The sequence below is a fragment of the Carica papaya genome, chromosome 3, assembly GCF_054855325.1.
Source record: "Carica papaya isolate Zhongbai chromosome 3, ASM5485532v1, whole genome shotgun sequence".
NCBI classification, from domain to species: Eukaryota; Viridiplantae; Streptophyta; class Magnoliopsida; order Brassicales; family Caricaceae; genus Carica; species Carica papaya.
Window position 1 is genome coordinate 11,103,338 of NC_142311.1, and position 19,773 is coordinate 11,123,110.

At 34.9% G+C, this 19,773-nt stretch overlaps 3 protein-coding genes and 1 pseudogene across 11 annotated transcripts; 2 read left to right on the plus strand and 2 right to left on the minus strand.

The window, feature by feature from the left end:
• Positions 1-89: 89 nt before the first annotated feature.
• Positions 90-11,188, minus strand: LOC110808675 (cytoplasmic dynein 2 light intermediate chain). Of its 5 annotated transcripts, XR_002538672.2 has the most exons (5): positions 8,055-8,375; positions 6,747-6,996; positions 6,218-6,406; positions 5,957-6,099; positions 90-685 (listed from the first exon to the last, which is right to left on the minus strand). XR_002538672.2 is itself a non-coding variant. In XM_088215749.1 (4 exons), the coding sequence occupies exons 2-4, from the start codon at positions 6,984-6,986 to the stop codon at positions 602-604; spliced, it is 513 nt and encodes a 170-aa protein (XP_088071875.1). In that variant the 5' UTR covers positions 6,987-6,996; positions 11,048-11,188; the 3' UTR covers positions 90-601. The 5 variants fall into 5 exon arrangements, 4 of the variants coding, with proteins under 4 accessions (XP_088071875.1, XP_021889936.1, XP_021889937.1 ...); XM_088215749.1 differs by lacking the exons at positions 5,957-6,099; positions 8,055-8,375 and adding an exon at positions 11,048-11,188; XM_022034244.2 differs by lacking the exon at positions 5,957-6,099 and having other exon boundaries at positions 8,023-8,366.
• Positions 1,848-4,649, plus strand: LOC148266692 (uncharacterized; annotated as a pseudogene).
• Positions 9,743-12,612, minus strand: LOC110808676 (heterogeneous nuclear ribonucleoprotein 1-like). Its single transcript, XM_022034246.2, has 6 exons — positions 12,307-12,612; positions 12,162-12,202; positions 11,886-12,049; positions 11,323-11,422; positions 11,048-11,217; positions 9,743-10,773 (listed from the first exon to the last, which is right to left on the minus strand). The coding sequence occupies exons 1-6, from the start codon at positions 12,357-12,359 to the stop codon at positions 10,258-10,260; spliced, it is 1,044 nt and encodes a 347-aa protein (XP_021889938.1). The 5' UTR covers positions 12,360-12,612; the 3' UTR covers positions 9,743-10,257.
• Positions 12,613-14,779: 2,167 nt separating this feature from the next.
• Positions 14,780-18,507, plus strand: APO2 (APO RNA-binding protein (DUF794)). 5 transcript variants are annotated; one of them, XM_088215752.1, is made up of 5 exons: positions 14,805-14,932; positions 15,055-15,141; positions 15,783-16,036; positions 16,802-17,151; positions 17,526-18,507. In XM_088215752.1, exons 2-5 carry the CDS (start codon positions 15,138-15,140, stop codon positions 18,355-18,357), a joined length of 1,440 nt encoding a protein of 479 aa, XP_088071878.1. In that variant the 5' UTR covers positions 14,805-14,932; positions 15,055-15,137; the 3' UTR covers positions 18,358-18,507. The 5 variants fall into 5 exon arrangements, with proteins under 5 accessions (XP_088071876.1, XP_088071879.1, XP_021890009.2 ...); XM_088215750.1 differs by lacking the exon at positions 15,055-15,141 and having other exon boundaries at positions 14,780-14,932; XM_088215753.1 differs by lacking the exon at positions 15,055-15,141 and having other exon boundaries at positions 14,780-14,932; positions 15,783-16,022; positions 16,905-17,151.
• The last annotated feature ends 1,266 nt before the right edge of the window (positions 18,508-19,773 follow it).

A 19,773-nucleotide genomic window follows, 5' to 3' on the forward strand; every position in this document is an offset into this window, starting at 1 on the left:
TTCACATTCTCATATTCAATATTTTGTCTTATTTACCCATCTAATATATATGTATAAAGATATACCTATATTAGGACATTATTGCAAAATTGTTAAATTGAAATAGCTCGAAATATATTATGATTATTCAAAGTTTCTGTTAACAAAACGAAGATAGTCTTCGCTACATTTGAAGTCGGTATACCACCTAAAGTGAAAGGCCTGAAAATATAACTGATTATCAGCCTATAAATTTATGTAATGTAGCTTACAAGTCGATTACTCAAGTGCTGGTAACAGCAAGATAATTGCCGCAAAAACTATCTGCTGGTCCTACGTACTAATTATGAGGGACAACAGAAAAATAAACTATGCTCTTATTTCAATGAAGAGAATCAAGAAGCTCAGGATTGACTTTCTAGATCAACAAAGTCCACGGGACTGATTACTGGGTACACATTACTATGAAATCCAGCAGCTTGCCAAAGCTTTTATACCAAAATAGTTGCCAATTCAATGCCTTACCAACCTATCCGCAAGTTGCCATGAGGAAATCATCTACATCAGGCAAATATCTTGCACATATTTTACTCTGCTCCAGGAAAATTTATTTTCATAGGAACTACTTAGAGCCGTGCCTAACACTTTCTTCAGCCCGTGTAAGTGCATTTGTTAGAACATCTATTGTCCAATCTTTCAAATCCTCCTGCAGAAAATGCAGATTATATATAATCATTAGTGTCCTTCCATTGTAAACTTAAAAGAACAGCGGACATTATTTTTTCAAACGAGAGGAGAACAAAAACATTCATATAAACAATACAAATTGTGTTTCAACCTGGTGGCTCAAGATGCTGGAATGAAAATTTTCCGGTTCTCATTTTCTTGCTGAATAAGTGCCAGTACAGTTTTCCAAACCAATTCGACCAAAATCATTTCATTTTACGAAAACCTAGCATGGAATATTGTACCAGAACCACTGCAACTAGGTTTGATAGGTATCAAGCTCTCTAATAATATGAATAATAAAGATAGAGTGAGCTGAGAAAAGTTGTTTAACGATGAAGCTCAGTCACAAAATGAATCTATGCTAGGATGAGACAATAATATAAATTCAATGCTTGAAAATCAAATCTGTAATGGGCAGATGTTTAGTGCTAGGATGAGTTGCTAAAATTAATTTCTTGATGTTTCATCATTCTCTGATGGTTACACCAACACAGAATTGGCAGATGTTTAGTGCTAGGATGAGTTGCTGAGATTAATTTCTTGATGTTTCATCATTCTCTGATGGTTACACCAACACAGAATTGGCAGATGTTTAGTGCTAGGATGAGTTGCTGAAATTAATTTCTTGATGTTTCATCATTCTCTGATGGTTACACCAACACAGACCATAATCACTAGGTGGCAAGGCTCATAAACTTACTAATGTTAGCTGCTTTTTAACTAAAAAATTACCTACTTAAGACTCAAAGCATGACATCAATCACAGGAAGTGTAAAACCTTGCAACATATAAAGTTTGCATTTCCAACTAAAGGTGTAATAATCTCTGTTCACTTGAAACTGTGCTACCTGTAGAAAATGCTGTAATAAATTAGGTTCAGAGTGGAATATTCCTAATAGGTGAAGTGTCATTCTTCTAGAAGGTGAGGTGGCATGATAACAACAGAAATATGTCATCACACCTTCCTCACATTCCTGAAAAGATGCCTCCTTTTTTTTCTATAAATGGCACCCTTTGGTGCCTGAAATTAATAAGAGAAAAACAAAAGAGAATTCCTTCACAAAAATCTCCATTCACAAAACCATTCATGGTATCAGAGCTCTAATCCGAAAGCTTCCTTCAACTAAGCCAGAATTCAAATGGCCACAAGCGAGCTCAATTCCTCAGGTCCCTACCTCCCTGCGACTCCGAACCACAGCCTAGTTGAACAAGCATCACCATTCATCACGGGGCACAAACTGAACAGACAGAACTACCTTCAATAATCAACCTCTGTCTTACTGTTTATTTGTGGTAAGGGCCGCGACGATTACCTCACTGGTGAAACTATCCCTCCCGAAACCAGCGACCCAAGTTTCCACATCTGAAAAATAGAGAATAGCATGGTAATGTCGTGGCTTATTAATTCAATGGTGCCCAACATTTGTGAGAACTTCATGCTATATGAAACAGCGAAGGAAATCTAAGAAGCGGCTCGCGAATCGTACTCCAGCAAAGATAACGTCTCCGCTGTCTTCGAGGTGGAGTCGACTCTCCATGAGCTGCGTCAAGGTGAGGTTTCTGTTACCCAGCACTTTAATTTACTAATCCGAAACTGGCAGCAACTGGATACCTTCGAGGAGCATCAATGGAGTTGTCCAAATGATGCTCAGACATTTAGACTCTTTGTTGAGCAGAAAAGAATTTTCAAATTCTTAATGGAACTCAACAAAAGTCTGGATGTGGTTCGTGGATGGGTGTTGGGAATGAAACCACTACCCTGCATCTGAGAAGTGTTTGTAGAAATCCGAAGAGAAGACAGCAAGAGGCGGGTGATGTTGGGAGAAGCTCAGTCTATCTACTCTGTCGAAAGTGTCTCTGCACTCACCACATGGTCTGATTCCCGTGGAAAGAAGGAAAGGCCGTACTGTGATCACTGCAGGAGACTCGGCCATGTCCGCGAGAAATGCTGGAAGTTGCACAAGAAACCCAGCGAGAATAAGACCGAAAGAACAGAAAGCAATGGAAACCGTCAAAGAAATATTGTTGTTTCCACTGTTGAAGAAAATGTTGCAGAAAGCAGTCCGTTCAATGCTGCACAAATGGAGGTCCTTCAACAATTATTCAAGCAGAATTGTTTACCTACTCAAACCATGCATGCTTCGGTGGCACAAAAAGGTAAAGTAACAATTGGTTTGACAGTATGTTCTTCAAAACAAAACACATGGGTGGTTGATTCTAGAGCATCAGACCATATGACGGGTAATGTATCCCTATTTCAGAATTACAAAACATCATATGAGGATTTCACAATTAAAATTGCAGACAGGTCAATCTCCAGAGTGGTTGGAACTACTTCTATTATTTTAACACCACAGTTGACCCTTCATTCAATATTTTATGTACCAAAATTTGACTGTAATTTACTATCGGTTAGCAAACTTTCTGGTGATCTAAACTGTGTTGCTAAATTTGATTCAAAAATGTGTAAATTTCACGACTTGGAATCGGAGAGGACGATTGGCAATGCTATGATATACTCAGGCTTGTATCTCCTTCAAACAGACCCTTCTGGAAGACAAGCTCAAACGGCAGTATGTACAAACTCTGTCCTTGATAGTCAATCAAATAGTGATTATGATATCATATTATGACATTATCACTTAGGTCATCCAAACTTTTTGTATTTACAAAAAATGTTTCCTTTGTTGTTTAAGAATAAAAATCCACTTTTGTTTCAATGTAAAGTATGTCAGATCTCTAAACATAATCGAAACTCTTTTGCAAGTTTGTCATATAAGTCTTCCAAATTGTTTGCATTAATTCACAGTAATATTTGGGGACCTTCCAGGGTTATCAATATATTCAGAAATAAGTAGTTTGTATCCTTTATTGATGATCACACTAAAATCACTTGAGTCTTCTTAATGAAAGAAAAATTCAAAATAGGCGCCATTTTAAAAAAATTTAATATTATGATCCAAACCGAGTTTTATACCACTATACAAGTACTTAAAACTGATAATGCCTGTGAATATTTTGAAACCAACCAGAACTTGCCATGAATCCATACTCACTCCAATGGTTAAGGAATCAATAGATAGTGAGGTACGTGTTACTGACTCTACTACTAATATTGACTTATCTATTGCTGTGAGAAAAGGTATCAGATTATGCACAAAATATCTCATACAAGATTATGTATCATTTGGCAATCAATCTCTGAAACATCAAGCATTTGTGAACAAACTAGACAGCAGTTCTCTAGAACTGAAGACAGTCTATGAAGCTCTTCAAATACTGGAGTGGAGTACAACTATTCAAGAAGAGATTAGTGCTCTTGAAAAAAATGGGACATAGGAATTATCTCAGCTACCTCCAGGAAAACGACCAGTTGGATGAAAAATGAATATTCACGACTAAGTACAACCCAGATGGGAGTGTAAATCGACTCAAAGCACGCCTTGTGGCCAAGGGTTTTACTCAGTCCTATGGTATAAACTATCAGGAGACCTTTGCTCCAGTCGCCAAGCACAACACAAAACGGGTACTACTCTCGCTTGCATCAAATTTTGATTGGCCCCTTTGTCCGCTGGATGTAAAAAATGCATTTCTAAATGATGATCTAGAAGAAGAATTATACATGGATATCCCACCAGGTTTAGATGTAGAAGATCAATCTTACAAAGTTTGCAAACTCAAGAAATCGCTATATGGACTCAAGCAATCCCCAAGAGCTTGGTTTGACAGATTCACAAGGGTTGTAAAACATATTGGGAATGAGCAATGTCAATTAGATCGCATTTTATTTGTCAAACATTGTATCTCAGGTAAGAGATCAATTCTAATTATGTATGTAGATGATACTATCCTCACAAGAGATCATATTGAGGAAATTTGAAGACTTAAAGAGTTTCTAACCAAGAAATTCGAAATTAAAAATCTTGGAATTTTCAAGTACTTCCTAGGTATGAAAATTGTCCAATCTAAGAAAGGAATTTTCGTATCACAACGGAAATATGTTCTGGATCTTCTGAAGGAAATAGGTATACTTAGTTGTAAACCTGCAGATACACCTATGAATCCAACAATGAAACTGGGATCTACAGAATGTGAAAAGACTGTTGACAAAGAGAGATATCAAATACTGGTCAGGAAACTAATATATCTAGCACACACAAGACCAGACATTCAGTACAGTAAGTCAATTCATGAATCAACCGTCATAAATACATATGAAGGCCGTGTACAGAATTTTGAGATACCTAAAAAGGACATGGGGTCAAGGGCTAATTTTCCAAAAGAAAATAAATAGGGATATTGAAGTCTTTCCTGATGCTGATTGGGCAGGATCAATAACTGACAAAAGATCCACTTCTGGCTACTGCACATATGTGTGGGGAAATCTGGTTACATGGCGCAGCAAGAAGCAGTCGGTAGTATCCCGTAGCAACGCAAAATCTGAATTTCGAGCACTTGCACATGAAATTTGTAAAGGGATGTGGTTGAGAAGAATACTACTAGAATTAAAAGCGTCTATTAATACTTCTATGAAAGTGTAGTGTAACAATTAATCAACAATCAGCATGGCCAAAAATCCAGTACACCATGACAGGACTAAATATGTTGAGATAGATCGACATTTCATCAAAGAAAAGATTGAAGATGGAACCATAGCTCTTATGCACATCCCTTCAAATCAACAAGTTGCTTACATCCTAATAAAGGTATTACCAAAACAGATATTTGAAAATATTGTATCTAATCTAAGTTTACTCAATATATATACGTAAACTAGATTGAGGGAGAGTGTAGAAAATGCTATAATAAATTAGATTCAGACTGGAATATTCCTAGTAGGTGAGGTGTCATTCTTTTAGAAGGCGAGGAGGCATGATAACAACAGAAATCTGTTATCACACCTTCCTCACATTCCTGAAAAGATGTCTCCTTTTTCTTCTATAAATGGCACCCGTTGGTGCCCGAAATTAATAAGAGAAAACAAGGGAGAATTCCTTCACAAAAATCTCCATTCACAAAACTCTTCACTACCTAATTACATGACTTCACATTCTGCCACTCCAGATGACCTTAGGAATACAAGAACACAAAATGTTCTGAAGCTCCAAATTTTTTGTGTATAATCTTGAAGTTGTATCCGCACCCATAATGAAGATTTGTGACAATTAGTGCTAAAAGAATGCACTGACAGGATGCAAACTTTAATATCAATACTGTTTGTAATATGGATGTTATATAGATGCATAACTGATTGATCTTCTTTTTGTAATCAAAATGATTCTGCAGCTTCATATATATGTCAATTGCAAAAGGCTTCACGGACAACTCCATTTATGATGATAAATTTATATTTCAATCCTATGCAATGAAGATATTGAGTTTCTGCAGGACCTGCAGTGTTATAAATGTGTTTATGTTTCCTCTATGAAAATATCAACACAGCAACAATCAATAGCAAAAACATACATCTATTGTCAAAAAAGAAAGTTAGAATTACTGTGTGCCTCACCATCCGCACTGGTTCTCCAGTTCTTATTCGTGCATTTGGACGAGCAAGCTTAGATTCAAAAGGAGTCCTTGGCCTTACTTCTCGAAATTCCTCCCACTCCTCACGAGTGAGCATTCTCACTGTGCCTTGACCAGCAGGAGCATTTTTTATTTTGCGTTCAATCATTTCTTGGGATTTGGAATCATCATGCTGCCAGCTCACATGATTAGTTATTTGATGGAATAAATACTTGTACGGGTTATCACGTTTGCAAGAAAAACTTTTTTTCACTTTTTTGTTCTTGGAGTGGCGTGTATCAGAAGCAAATTAATATACAATATGGCAACCTTCTATATGGCATCAAAAAGACCGGTAGCGTTCATGGAGGACATGCTAAAAATTAGATCAGCAGATTTCACATAAACCTAAATATAAAAAACATGGTACCAAATTCAGATTGTCAATACTTCTGAGTTCTGTAACTACAGTTTTTTTCTGACTGGTATAATTAAAAACTAAAGAGCCTGCTAGAATCATGGAAGCAGCTTACCATCATAAGCAGCTTTGCAAAAAGTGCAACACCAGCAACAGTAAGAACCATTGGAAGTGTTGCTGTGTCAAGGAAGGACTTCGATTCCGGAACCTCCACAAGGAACTGATCCTTTTCGGGCTTCCTCCTTTTCCTCATCTTCTTCAACTCAACAATCTTACTCTTCAAGGTTTCAGTAGGACCATCTATTGTATGCAATCCTCTCTGTAGCAAGAATGGTGCTTTGATGCTCCGATACATGCCAGCGAAACTATAAGCAGCACCAAAATATGTTTAAACAACAAATAAGGATTAAAGAAGAATAAGAAAGTAAAGGCCGTACTTTACTAATCTTCACCTAAAATTCGGAGAGACATACAGGGGATTAAGAAAACATTTGAAATATAATGAGAAGGTGCCCAAATTCATGAGTAGACAAATATGCATTAGATTCTTAACAGAAAGTCAAGTGGAAAAGACAGAAATACTAAAAAGATAACAAAGGCAAACCTCAACCTTTTAAACAGATAATAAATTAGCCAAATTTTTGAACAAAATCTAGATTTTGTATAATATCCATTTGCAAACCTATTTATTTTAAACTAGAGAAAATGCAAATTTTGTTAGAATTGATAAAGTTTGAGCTCATATGAAATCCGGTATGGAATTAAAACAACACATTGCAATTTATATCGGATTCTTTAAGATTTCATAACTATCCAATTTGTGTAGCAGAACTCGAAACAATCAGGGTAGTAGTTTTGACCGTTGAACAGAAAAGTTTTTAGAAACCTTGAACACAAACTTTCTAGTTAGTCTATCCACTATTAGGAAAAGAAGCTCACTTTCAGTCCATATAAGTACTCAGAGCAAACCAAGTCATAGACAATCAAAAAGAATACACTGTAGAGGATGATTTCTTTTTCAACCAAACTCTTATTGAAGTTGCCTAAGAAACAACTTGCACAGAAACTGCAACCTCAGCCGGTATCTTCAAAGTCATATTTCAACGAAACTATCCCCCCCAAAACTAGACCCAATCCAAGAACATACTTGATTTTGTTCAAGCGCTCAATTTAACATATTACTTTCAGTGTAAGATGTGAACAATCCATTCCGCAAGTTATAGCTTCACAGATAAATTACGCGCAAGGAAAATGATTAAAAGCTACCTATGTTGAAAACTCGTTTGAACATTTTGACGAATATGAAGCGCGCAGTTTGTTTATAGGTTTGGTATTCATCAAACCAACCGATAATAACAAAAAAGTAGATAAAATTGCGAAGAATAGCAGACCATCGTAGTGTAAGAAAAGCGATAAAACTGACAAGTGGTGAAGAATCCGCAAGCTGCAGTGGGAATTGCAGTCGATACTGGAGATCCTCTGGTAGAACTCGTGAAAGAAAATAAAACTACAGCGCGATTACGAGGATGGATTTTGTGGGAGCGAAACACACAAGATCGGCGCCTAAATATCGTCTTCTTGCTGCTGCTTCTTAATTAGCTTGCTATGGGACGAAGAGAAAGCAGGAAAGCAGGTGTTGGGCTTGATAAGGATTTGAGAAATAGATCCGCAGAGTTTCGGCCTAGCGATCAAGTAGAGTAGTGACATGAACAATCAGATTCGGCCCAAATCATCACACCACTTGTAAGTCTATTTGCAGTTGTAGTCGTTAAATTCGTGATGAATTTGTCAAATCCAAGTATTATTTTATACCATCGTTGTGTAAGTTTATACTTAGTGTGTTGCATTAATGTCACCCCACATTAATGAAGCGTAGCAAATTACCATCCAGGAGTTTGGTTTGGAACGAAGACAAGACAAGCAATCATCTACTCTAATAACTTAAATATTTTAAGTAGATAAATTATTACCTAAAAATAAATAGTAAAACCATTTATTTTCAAATGGATTACATTAGTAATGTGTATATTTGTTAATTTTGACATAATAATTAACATAAATTTATTAGATTTAAAAAATAATGCTCATAATTTTCCAAAATTATTTTTAAAAATCCAATATGCAAATTAATTTGCATTTTACCAAACACAAATATTAAAATGAAACAACTAGCATTTCTTATAAACGTCAAATGAACAATTTTCCAAACACTAATAAAAATTGATTCATCATGTCCTATCCAATCCCACAAACGCTTTGAAGTAGTAGTCCTGACCACCCCCTGTCTTCACAATTAAGAATTGCAGATTTCTCACAAGCTTTTATATAAATCAAGACACAAAGTTGCAAATATCTCCCACCTCATAATTTTTTCTATCAATAAATAAATATGTGGAGGCTGCTTAAATTTGCTTTGCAACACCCAAACAAGCATATGATTTCTCTTCCCATCTTTGACCAACAAAATGAAAAATCACACCATAAACAGAGATATAGAATGCAATTTCTTCAACAAAAATAGGCTATCAACATTATTTCTTATGGTTTACAATTCAACCATATTTTCACTCTGGTGAAAATAAATTTTAGGGCTCTCTGCCTCTACCTCATACTTGATAGCCTAATTACAGGATTTAACATCCTTGCCACAAAGCAATTATCAAAAAATAACCGATGCAATGAGATACTTCCCTATAAAAACTATATCTTGCATCATCACGAATTAGCCAACATTCAACACCTATACATATCTCAAAAGCAAAACTCATCAAAATCCTACAAATCCATGTACGACAATCAATACTTGTAATTTCAGCCAATTATGGTCGAGCAAGATTTCTGAAAAATCAAAGCTGTTGTAATCCTATACAGTGAATCAAAAAATTATTGTCATAAATTCAGTCAACCATAGTGATGCTTACAATCATTATCTCAAGTCCTGTCACAACGTATCATTCAGACTGAAGATGAAGCCAATAAAAGAAAGGGATTGTAAGCCAAAACCAACTTACGGTCAAAGCAGCTGACCATGCCACCAAACTGTCTACAAAATTTGCTAATGCACTAGCTATCAACGCCAACCAGGGCAAAACAACATTCACATACCAAAAAGAAGACAAACCATATACTTGTGTCACTGTCGAAAACTATTAAGTCAATCTGATCACGGGAATAGCTATACAATAACACAAGACACTCACACAAGTGCAACTGTAGAATGCTAAAACTTAATATCCCCTCACACTCTCATTCCATGCATAACTAAGGACACTATATTAATTTTCCCTAAATGTTACAGGTCCAAAACAATCTATCTAATTGCTATTTCAAAGAAAAAAGAAAAATAGTCAAAGCTACAATAAAATGGCAACTGTAAACATAAACCACACTGTAGATGCCTAATTTAGAGTTCTGTGGTTGATCTCTGATAGAAAGCTCTAGATTGCTGCTGATCTAACTCCAGTTGTCTAAGCCGTAGACTGAACAAGGAAACACTAACTGTTGGTCTGATCTTCTAGATAGTGCGAACTTGCAATAAATGCTTTATGTTTACTCAACTGGAGATGGAATACTCTGAAAATTGGAAAAACCTGCATGCAACTTCTATGGGTATGTTAAGCACATATCTACCTTGCATAGGGATGATAACGGCTACTGCCACCATATCCAGTCCTACTACCATACAACCCTCCTCCAGATCCACCAAAACTAGCACCAGAGCCTGAATCATAACTACCTGAAGGGCCCGAACCACTATAACTTCCATATCCTCCTCCGCCACGTCCATATGCTGCACCCAAGCCACTTCCACCAAATCCACCACCATAGGAACCAAAGCGACTAGAATAGCCAAATGCAGAATCTCCTCGATAACCAGCAAAGCCACTGCCACCAAAACCTCCATAACTACCAGTGCCAAAATCAGCACCACTAGCACCAAACCCACCATAATCACCAAACCTACCTCCAAAAGCCCCCAGAGATCTATAAGAAGAGGGGCCAAACTCACCACTACCATAACCATTAAAATCACCAAATCCACCAAAACCATCATGGTATTGGCGAGCCCTAGACTCACTACCAAATGCAGGACCAGGTGCAGGGTTTGAGTTTTTCTTTGGTTCGGCCTTCTTGATTTCAACCTACAAAAAGAACTGAGTTAACCTAGGTTCTTCTTCCAGCAAAATCACTTTCACAACTTCCCCCAAGAAAAACAATTAAGATTTGTAATAAACTTAAACAAACTGAATTTCAAAATTCCATAAAGCCCATATGACGAGTTAAAATTAAATAAATAAAACTTCCTGTTATTTCCTTGTTATAACATATAGACAGGAAACATTGACTTGGCTCGTAAATCATAAAGATCAATTTGCATCGATCCGGTTTGTCAAGCAGCCATTGCACAAGACTCACCTGAGTACCCGCCATATCAATCATATTCCCATTAGCCAGCAGAATATCTACAACATTTTCACTGTCAAAAACAATAAATCCAAAACCCCGAGAGCGCTTGGTCGTATGATCACGAATAATCTCATGTTCCATCACCTTTCCATACTTCAAGAAAAAGGTCTTGAATTCATCTGGAAGTTCAAGAAGAAATTTGCCACAGTAGTCAATAGGTGAGTAAAGGCAAGAGTGAAGTTTGTAGTACTAGAACATTCAAAATCAAAGACCAACCAACGAACCTTCAGTCATTGATGTTGGAATCCCACCAACAAAAATTTTCTTAGTTTTGAAGTCATGGGTTTGTGCAGAACCTTTTGGAATAGTTCTCTTGATCTCAACCTGCTCCAAAATTTAATCCCAGAATTACAATTACAATTCAACATAACCATAGCAATTGGGTTATGTATTCATTACAATGAAATTATTACATTGAAAATCGATAAATGAACTTTTTCATCAAGAAGGAGCTATTTTCTAAAAAAATTTAAGAAATATGTAACCAAAAGATAAAAGTAGGTTTCCATTGGCAAAAAAAAAAATACAAAAAAGATACTGAAAAAAAATGTCACAGGTAATTCAATTCATTTAAGCAGGAAGAACTATTATCATGTATTCAATTAGTTGCAATACGTTAACTCAGCTGCAATACTAACAATTTTCTACCCAAATGAAAATTAAGTGAATAAACTGAGTTCCAAAAACTGTGTTATCAATCATAATCGTATCTTACCCTCCAACGTTTTAACCAAAAAACCTATACACACGTAGAGAGATATAAACGCGGGCAAAAAAAAAAGCTCACTTCTTTGCCATTGATTACGTGGGTTTCTTGAATAACCCTGTCGACAACAGAAGGATCCGCAAAGGTTATGAAGCCAAATCCCCTTGGACGACCCGAGTACCGATCCTTCATTATCACAGAATCTGTAATCTCCCCATACTTCTCAAAGTGCCTGATGAATGTATCTAAACACAATAACCAATAATAAATGAACAAAGAATAATCATTAATTGTCTTCCAAAAAGGGGCTAAAAACACATAAACTAACAATAAGCAGTAGCAACTCTAAGCACTCACCTAAGGTCGTATCCTTAGCTAAGCCACCGATAAAGATTTTCCTGCAATTAAAGAACAAACCACGCAACAAAAACCCAAGATATTAGTCGCTGGTAAAGCCAACTGATAAGATACACGCAAAGAGTCAGAGAAAGGGGGGACGAACCCAGGGCTGGCACCATCCCCCGAGTGAGGGTTCTCGCTCTTTTTGGAACCCATTCTTAGGCGTAAGCCTTGAGATCTGACACAAATTTTCTACGGATGGAATGGAGGAATGTCTAAAGATGGAGACGAACGGAGACCGAGAAACAGCTAGGGTTTTGAAGACAACCTAGATAAGAGGCCTGGGACAACAAACAAGGCCTCGAAATCAGATTGGAGATTTTTGCGATTAATATTTGTTTAACAAAAATAAAGTTGAGTTTCCGAGTGATGCGTTGCGAGATGCTGGTGAAGGAAGTACATATATAGAGACAGGGGGCGGAGGAGAGGCGCAAAGAAATAAGGGAGAAATTCGGTGTTATGACTCGACCGGATTCGAAATTTTTTAATCGTTCAAGTCGGTTGGGTTCGACCCGGTCCAATGAGTCGGCACTTGAAATTTTTTTAACCGATTAAGTCGGTTGGCCAGAAAATTCGGACACAAATTATAAAGATGCAGAGTGTGACATTTGAAAATTCATACTGCTTTTGAAAACAAATTATAAGTTTTTGTAGGAAAATGTAAATATAAATATTACATATTTACAGGCATTTAAACAAATTCAAAAAAAATCAAAATTTAAAAAGAAAAATCAACTTCATAATGTTATAATAATTGTTAAGAGTAAAATATGACAATAACGTATGTATAAAATGTAGTTTAATTTATAATCAAAATTACGAGTTAGTATTTCATTATAATGTGTAGTTTGATTGAGAATAAGAGAGTGAAATAAATATTTAATTCATAACTTTAAATAATTATATTTTTTTCTATTTTATTTAGTTAAAAGTATAATTTATTATATTTTTACATTACGTAATATAATTGAGATTATAAAAATAATTAACATATTTGTGTGATAATTTATCATTTAAATCTCTAATATTATTTAAAAATTAATAATTTTATATAAACTTTTGAATAATTAAAAAAATAGAAGATTTCTCAACAAAATTATATGTTATTTTATTCGTAAAAGTAAGTATATATTAAGCATAAAATAACATAAATTAAAGTCATAATTAATTTAAAATAAAAATTAATAATATTTTATAAATGTTGCAATCATAATCTTCAGTGCATGAATTAATATTTCAATATATGTTATAAAATAATAGTTTTTATTTATTATAATACATTAAAAAAAATTAAATATGAAACATGTTACTTATTATAAATTAAAAAATATGACTTTTTTATATTCTTAAAATATCTTATTTAAATATTAATTTTTAAAAATGTTCAAATTGTACTACATTATTTTTGTTTAAATTAATAATTAATTTTTAAAAAAATCATAACAAATCACTCACTCTCTATTTAAACAAAAAAAATAAATTAATACTATCAAATATTAAACATGTAAATAATGAGGTTATTTGTTTTAATATACGTATAAATGTTATAGGTAACATATAGGATTTACGCGAAATTATATAATAATTCTCTCACTTGTGGAGTTCTTCCACCATAACTTTAAATACTCGTTTTACTTTAGCAACATGAATCATTTACATATAAACTTCTTTAAAAATAAATTAGCTTGGGCAGTTAAGTTCCCATTATTTCCTCTTGCTTTCCCTTTTTATTCTTTCATCTTTCACTCTTCATCCTTTTTAAAGTTTAGTAAGGCTCCGACCCTCCTCACAAATTTCCATGATTTTTCATAAATAAGTTGTCTCTATTGCCCAATGTTCTTCTCTAAAATCAATCGAGCAATTCAAATTTTTATTGTAATATAGTATCATCATGATCTTTTTAATATATTATTTTTATAAATTTCAGTAACACAAAATAGATTGTTGTGATTTTTATTTCACTCGTTTTTATTCGTATAAATGGAGGAAGAAATTGATGGATTTAATAATTCTTTTAAAGTTAAAACTGATTTATTGAAATGTTATTGGGAACCCATAGAGTTTCACAATGCAAAGGAAGACAATGGAAGCAGCTTTAACTCCTTTATGACATGACTATGGAAAGCAATGGAAGCAGCTAGGTGGGCACTGAGATTTGAAAAACATGGGATGTTGTTGCTTAATATATAATATTATTTTATATTATTATTAAATACATTATTTAAAATTATATTTTGTTTTAGTTAATTATTAATTAAATTTTAATTAATTATTTAAATATTTTATTAAAATTTTTAAAATTAAAACATTTAGTAAATAAATAATCTTTACTCATTTTGAGTAAAAAATATATAAATTTAAAATTTTATTCAGAACGAATATAGATATGACCATGCCCAGCCCATACGTGTTAGATGTCCGTCTCTAAAATTGTCTTGGATACTAGAGAGCGAAATCGAGGGGCAATTCGGTAATTCAATGGTTCCAGATAAGGACGGGCTTAACCGAATGAGTCTTCACCTCTATGTTAGCCGTGCAACCTAAGGCCCAATTATATAAATTAAAAAAATCAAAAGAAAAATAAATAAATAAAGAGGAAAATATCGTTGGCTTCGTCGACATCCCTCATTGTCTTTGCTGACCCTCACTATGAGAGGACTGTAATTTGCCTATATCTCGACAGCCAAATTCTTCAGGGAAAATGTCGATGTTCTCTTCAACTAGCTGCTGTAAGTTCTCCTTGTCTTTCTCAACTGCTATTTATACTTGATAAAACTGCGTTGGTAATTAGTCTTGGTCTGTTAAGGGACTGAGTGTTTGAATTACATCAAGCGTGTGATTTTCTTCCCAGAAAATTTTCAGATAAAGTCTCTGCAGTGCCAAGCAGCTGGAATTTTGTGACAAGAGTCACAGGACAGAACAAATTAGAGCGGCATGTGTATGGCATAACTTAATTTAGTGATGAATGCAAGGAAACTATCAAATTGAATTTTTTTAGTTTCGAAATAGATGGGAAAAATGGGGTAATTTTTAGTGAGAATGTGATTAGGTTGCAAACCGGTGGAATTCTAATTAAGAAGAAAGTTTTGCATTTGGAAGTTTACAATTTTCGAGAAAGAAGGAAAGGAGGAGAAAATAATGTAAATCCTAGATGACGCAGTAGAGTGGATTATTTTATGTTGAGACATATATATATATATATATATGTATACATACATGCATATATCTATGTATATCGGTGATAATTGTATTGAGTGGATTGCATGTTTCGGATAACAACTGAAATCAATATGTGATAATGTTAATATGGCAAACAAGGAATTAACAGGGAAACAAAAAGGTAGGAGAAAATTATTACAAAACCCTAAATTGGATCGTGGGAATTTTCAGCTGTCATGTGTCTTGGTTATATGATAAAAGGAAATAATACATTATCAATAGATACCTTCCTACAAGTAGCTGGAGTATTTACTAGATTGTCCGTTATTATTGTTGCTGTACGTGCTAGAATATCTTTAGATTGTCTTGTTTGTGTTCAATTATCCTTCATTTAGATTTAATTTGTGGTTAAACTCTCAGGGAGAGATTGTGGTTCTGGGAACTATGCTTTTGGCGCTCTGACTCTGTTGCATGGTAAAGCAAAGGCTTTGCCTTCCAAACATAGGCTTGACATAGTTTCACATCAGATGAGATCTGAATGTTTGAAGCTCAATTCCATTCTCAGTCTCAGTTTCCTTGATTCCTTGGAGGTATGCGGCATCATGATCCACCTAATTTTAGATGCCATAGGCATACTATTCAAGCTCCAACCGTTACCTGGTATGGGACAACAAGTAGGTCGATTATTGTCTGCATAGTGCTGAATTCTGTCTTTGTTAGGAGCTTGGTTGCTCCGTGCATTATAGTTTATTCGAGCATTCTGAGTTTAGTTTCAATTAAGTCAGTTACTAATTTATGATTTGACATCAATTGATGCAACATTTTTCTTTAAATTCTTGACTCCTCCCTTTAATTGTTTATGTTATTAACTAGCTTCTTCTAGTGTACAAAAATAATGTGCACGAGGTCTGGTTAATTGAAGTATGTCCTCTATGCGCTTTTGTTAATGTCATTAGGACTGTCTTCCAAATCCTTGTACCCTTTGCTTGCTTCAATTGTTGAACACTAGCATTATTGTTAAAACAAGAGCTGGAGGCCATTATATTCAAGTCTTTTTGCTTGATTCTTAGTTCCATCACAATGGTCTACTCATTGATAATGCTTCCAGTCTTTGATATGAGAATTTTGACCTTTGACCCGCACTTTTATCCTGTTTTACCATTGTCACTTGAACAGATTAGAACTATAGGCTTGTTTATGTTGAATCTGGATGTACCTATGCTATAGACAGACGGGACAATTTCTCCATTTCTCTTGGTTTCATCTTGCTTGATTTCATATCCAGTGATATGATACATGAAATAAGTTTTCCAGGACCTTGTCTGGTGATAGGTTTTATTCATGGGTGAAGAGGATTGGTTATGTTCTGGAAATTATTGCAACTATCGTTGAAACATTTTTATTTTAGGTTTTGATATCTTTTAATTGTATGTTTGCAGCTGAGTAGCATTAAGCATAAAATTCATTCCAAGTCTAGATTATCAAGAAAATTGCATCAACCATACTCATGGGTTATTAGGAACGATCATCCTCAAAATGCAGATTTTCCTCGGCATTATTCAAAGAAAGAAAAGAAGCCGTTTCCAGTACCCATTGTGGAGCTGAGACGAGCTGCAAGGGAGAGGCTCAAGAAGAGGAAAAGCCAACCAAAGAGTCGAGTCCAAGCTCCAAAGAATGGTTTGCTTGTAAAAAGCCTTGTACCAATTGCCTATGATGTATTCAACACGAGAATTACATTGATTAACAATCTCAAGCAACTTTTGAAAGTGGTACGAGTTCATGCTTGCGGGTAATTTTCTTTTCTTCATCTGATTCTTTCTTTGGCATAGTTGATACTGCTTTGAGGGAATGATTTTTCTCCAATGCAGTCGAAACACAATATCAAAGTCGTATCTTTATTTGCATTTAGCCTCATAAGTTATGTAGTCATTTTTACTATTGAATTAAATAGTCAGTCCAGTGTTTTCCAAAAACATAGAAGAGAACTTTGGTGACATTTTCACATACATTCAAGCGATCGCTGACTATGTTAGCTTTGGCCGCTATGTATATAACTTATCAGACAAGTCTGTAACTTGTAAATCACAGTTTACAGGAGTTTAAGAACTCTCCTAACCTCAAACAATGAGCTGTGAGTTTCATTCTCTGACAATTCTTATACAGGTGGTGCAATGAAATCCATGTGGGACCTGTTGGACATCCGTTCAAGTCATGTAGAGGACAAGGTGCATCCATCAGGAAGGGCCTGCATGAATGGACAAATGCAACTATTGAAGACATATTTGTGCCAGTTGAGGCCTACCACCTTTATGATCGACTTGGTAATCGTATTCGTCATGAAGAAAGATTTTCAATTCCTCGAGTTCCAGCATTAGTTGAACTATGCATCCAAGCTGGTGTTGATATTCCTGAATTCCCCACGAAAAGGAGAAGAAAGCCAATCATCCGCATTGGTAAAAGGGAATTTATCGATGCAGACGAAAGTGAACTACCAGACCCCACCCCAGAAGCTCCTCCAAAACCATTACTAACAGAGGTACCTGATGCAGAGATAGTTTCTCCTAGTAATGATGAGGAAACAGCTTTACTTGCTGAGGAAACACTCAAAGCGTGGGAGCAGATGAGGAGAGGAGCAAAGAAGTTGATGAGAATGTACAGAGTGAGAGTTTGTGGATATTGTCCTGAGGTACATGTTGGTCCTACAGGGCACAAAGCACAAAACTGTGGGGCGCACAAGCACCAGCAGCGTAATGGGCAGCATGGCTGGCAGTCAGCTGTGCTTGATGACTTGATTCCGCCAAGATATGTATGGCATGTTCCTGATGTAAATGGCCCGCCCTTGCAGCGAGAACTGCGGGACTTTTACGGCCAAGCCCCAGCTATAGTGGAGATGTGTGTGCAAGCTGGAGCCGCCATACCGGAGCAAAACAAGTCAACCATGAGATTGGAGGTTGGGATTCCTTCTAGTGTTAAAGAAGCTGAGATGGTTGTTTGAGGGTTTTTCTTGTACCTTTGCTGGAAGTTTAAGATGTAACTTTTAGAAAGTTGCAGTTGGAAGAAATACACTGCACTTGCTTTGATATTTGTTGTTTCATCTTCATAGGTTTGATCACGTTATAAGTAAATTTTTATTTGGTTGACGAAAGGAGGATGAAATTACTTAAATTAAAACGATTATGAGAATTTAATAATTAATTAAAAATTATTAAACTAATCATAAAATATTTATCTCAGAATTCATTCTTAACATGGAAATTATATTTGTCAAAAGGAAACAAGGTTTCTTGCACAATCTCATAATTACTCTACTCCCTATCCAACAAAACATTGGAGCAATATAGATGAGTTAATAACGTGTCATCAGTTGATAAAATTTTTTTGTCCCATCTGACACGTGGTGGACAACCATACACTTTCCTCCAATTCCTTTTTCTCCCTCACATGACATCAAAAGACAACCAACTCCATTGAAACACACAAGAAAATAAAGAGAAAAATAAGAAAAGGTGACAGACAGATCAAGAAAAACCTCAACAAGAAGAAAGTGAGAGAGAAAATGGTAGGACCCGACCAAGCAGCGCACCAATTGACGAAAGTGCTTCACCAGCGCAGAAAGATACCGATTTGTCCGGTGAGGGCGAGAATTGGAGGGTTGGTAATCGCCGCCACCATCGGCTACTTCGTCTTGTTATCGAAGAAGAAGCCTGAAGCCTCGGCTCTTGATGCGGCTAAAGTCACAGCCGGTGTTGCTGGTTCTAACAGCACCCATCCTCGTAAGTAGATCACCCGAATGATCAACCTTCGGACATCTCTTTATACTATAAATTAAGAGATATCCTGAATCTCTTATATGATACTTTAAATTTAAAAATAAAATATTTATTTTATATATTATCTATTTAAACATAGTTATTAATATTATGTGGTTGAGTGTGATTGCCGATATATTGTAGTTTTCATTATAATAATAGACATGTAAATGTAATGAAAGTAGTAGTATGAATATATAATTATAAGTAGATGAATTATTTTTTTAGTTGGTAATAGTTGAATCCTACTGAAAATTATATTTAAGGCATCATGGTACAAATTAAATAAGTTTGATATTATGCATTTAAAAATAATTCAATTAAATAAAATTTTATTTAAATATAAGTAAATATGTATTTAAATAAGGTGTTAATTGTAAAGAAATAAGTAATTATTTTGTAACAAAATTAAAAAAAAATGTATCATAATTTTTAATTATTTTATATATATGTTGTTAATTTTAAAAATATATTAAGAGATTATCGAGTAAATTAGTTAAATAAGAAAATCTGTAACGACCCAGAAACTTAAAAGGATATAAAATCATAAATTGAATACGAAAGTAAAATAATAGAATTAGAGTTTACATTTCTTACACAAT

Coding starts and splice junctions, on each gene's coding strand:
- LOC110808675 (XM_088215749.1), bottom strand. CDS start 6,986: ATGTATCGGAGCATCAAAGCACCATTCTTGCTACAGAGAGGATTGCAT. Junction 6,407..6,746: donor TTGCAAAGCTGCTTATGATG/GTAAGCTGCTTC, acceptor GTGAGCTGGCAG/CATGATGATTCCAAATCCCA. Junction 686..6,217: donor CTGGAGAACCAGTGCGGATG/GTGAGGCACACA, acceptor CATTTTCTGCAG/GAGGATTTGAAAGATTGGAC.
- LOC110808676 (XM_022034246.2), bottom strand. CDS start 12,359: ATGGGTTCCAAAAAGAGCGAGAACCCTCACTCGGGGGATGGTGCCAGC. Junction 11,218..11,322: donor TCCAACATCAATGACTGAAG/GTTCGTTGGTTG, acceptor TTGAACTTCCAG/ATGAATTCAAGACCTTTTTC. Junction 10,774..11,047: donor TTGATATGGCGGGTACTCAG/GTGAGTCTTGTG, acceptor TTCTTTTTGTAG/GTTGAAATCAAGAAGGCCGA.
- APO2 (XM_088215750.1), top strand. CDS start 14,905: ATGTCGATGTTCTCTTCAACTAGCTGCT. Junction 14,933..15,782: donor GTTCTCTTCAACTAGCTGCT/GTAAGTTCTCCT, acceptor TTAAACTCTCAG/GGAGAGATTGTGGTTCTGGG. Junction 17,152..17,525: donor GTACGAGTTCATGCTTGCGG/GTAATTTTCTTT, acceptor ATTCTTATACAG/GTGGTGCAATGAAATCCATG.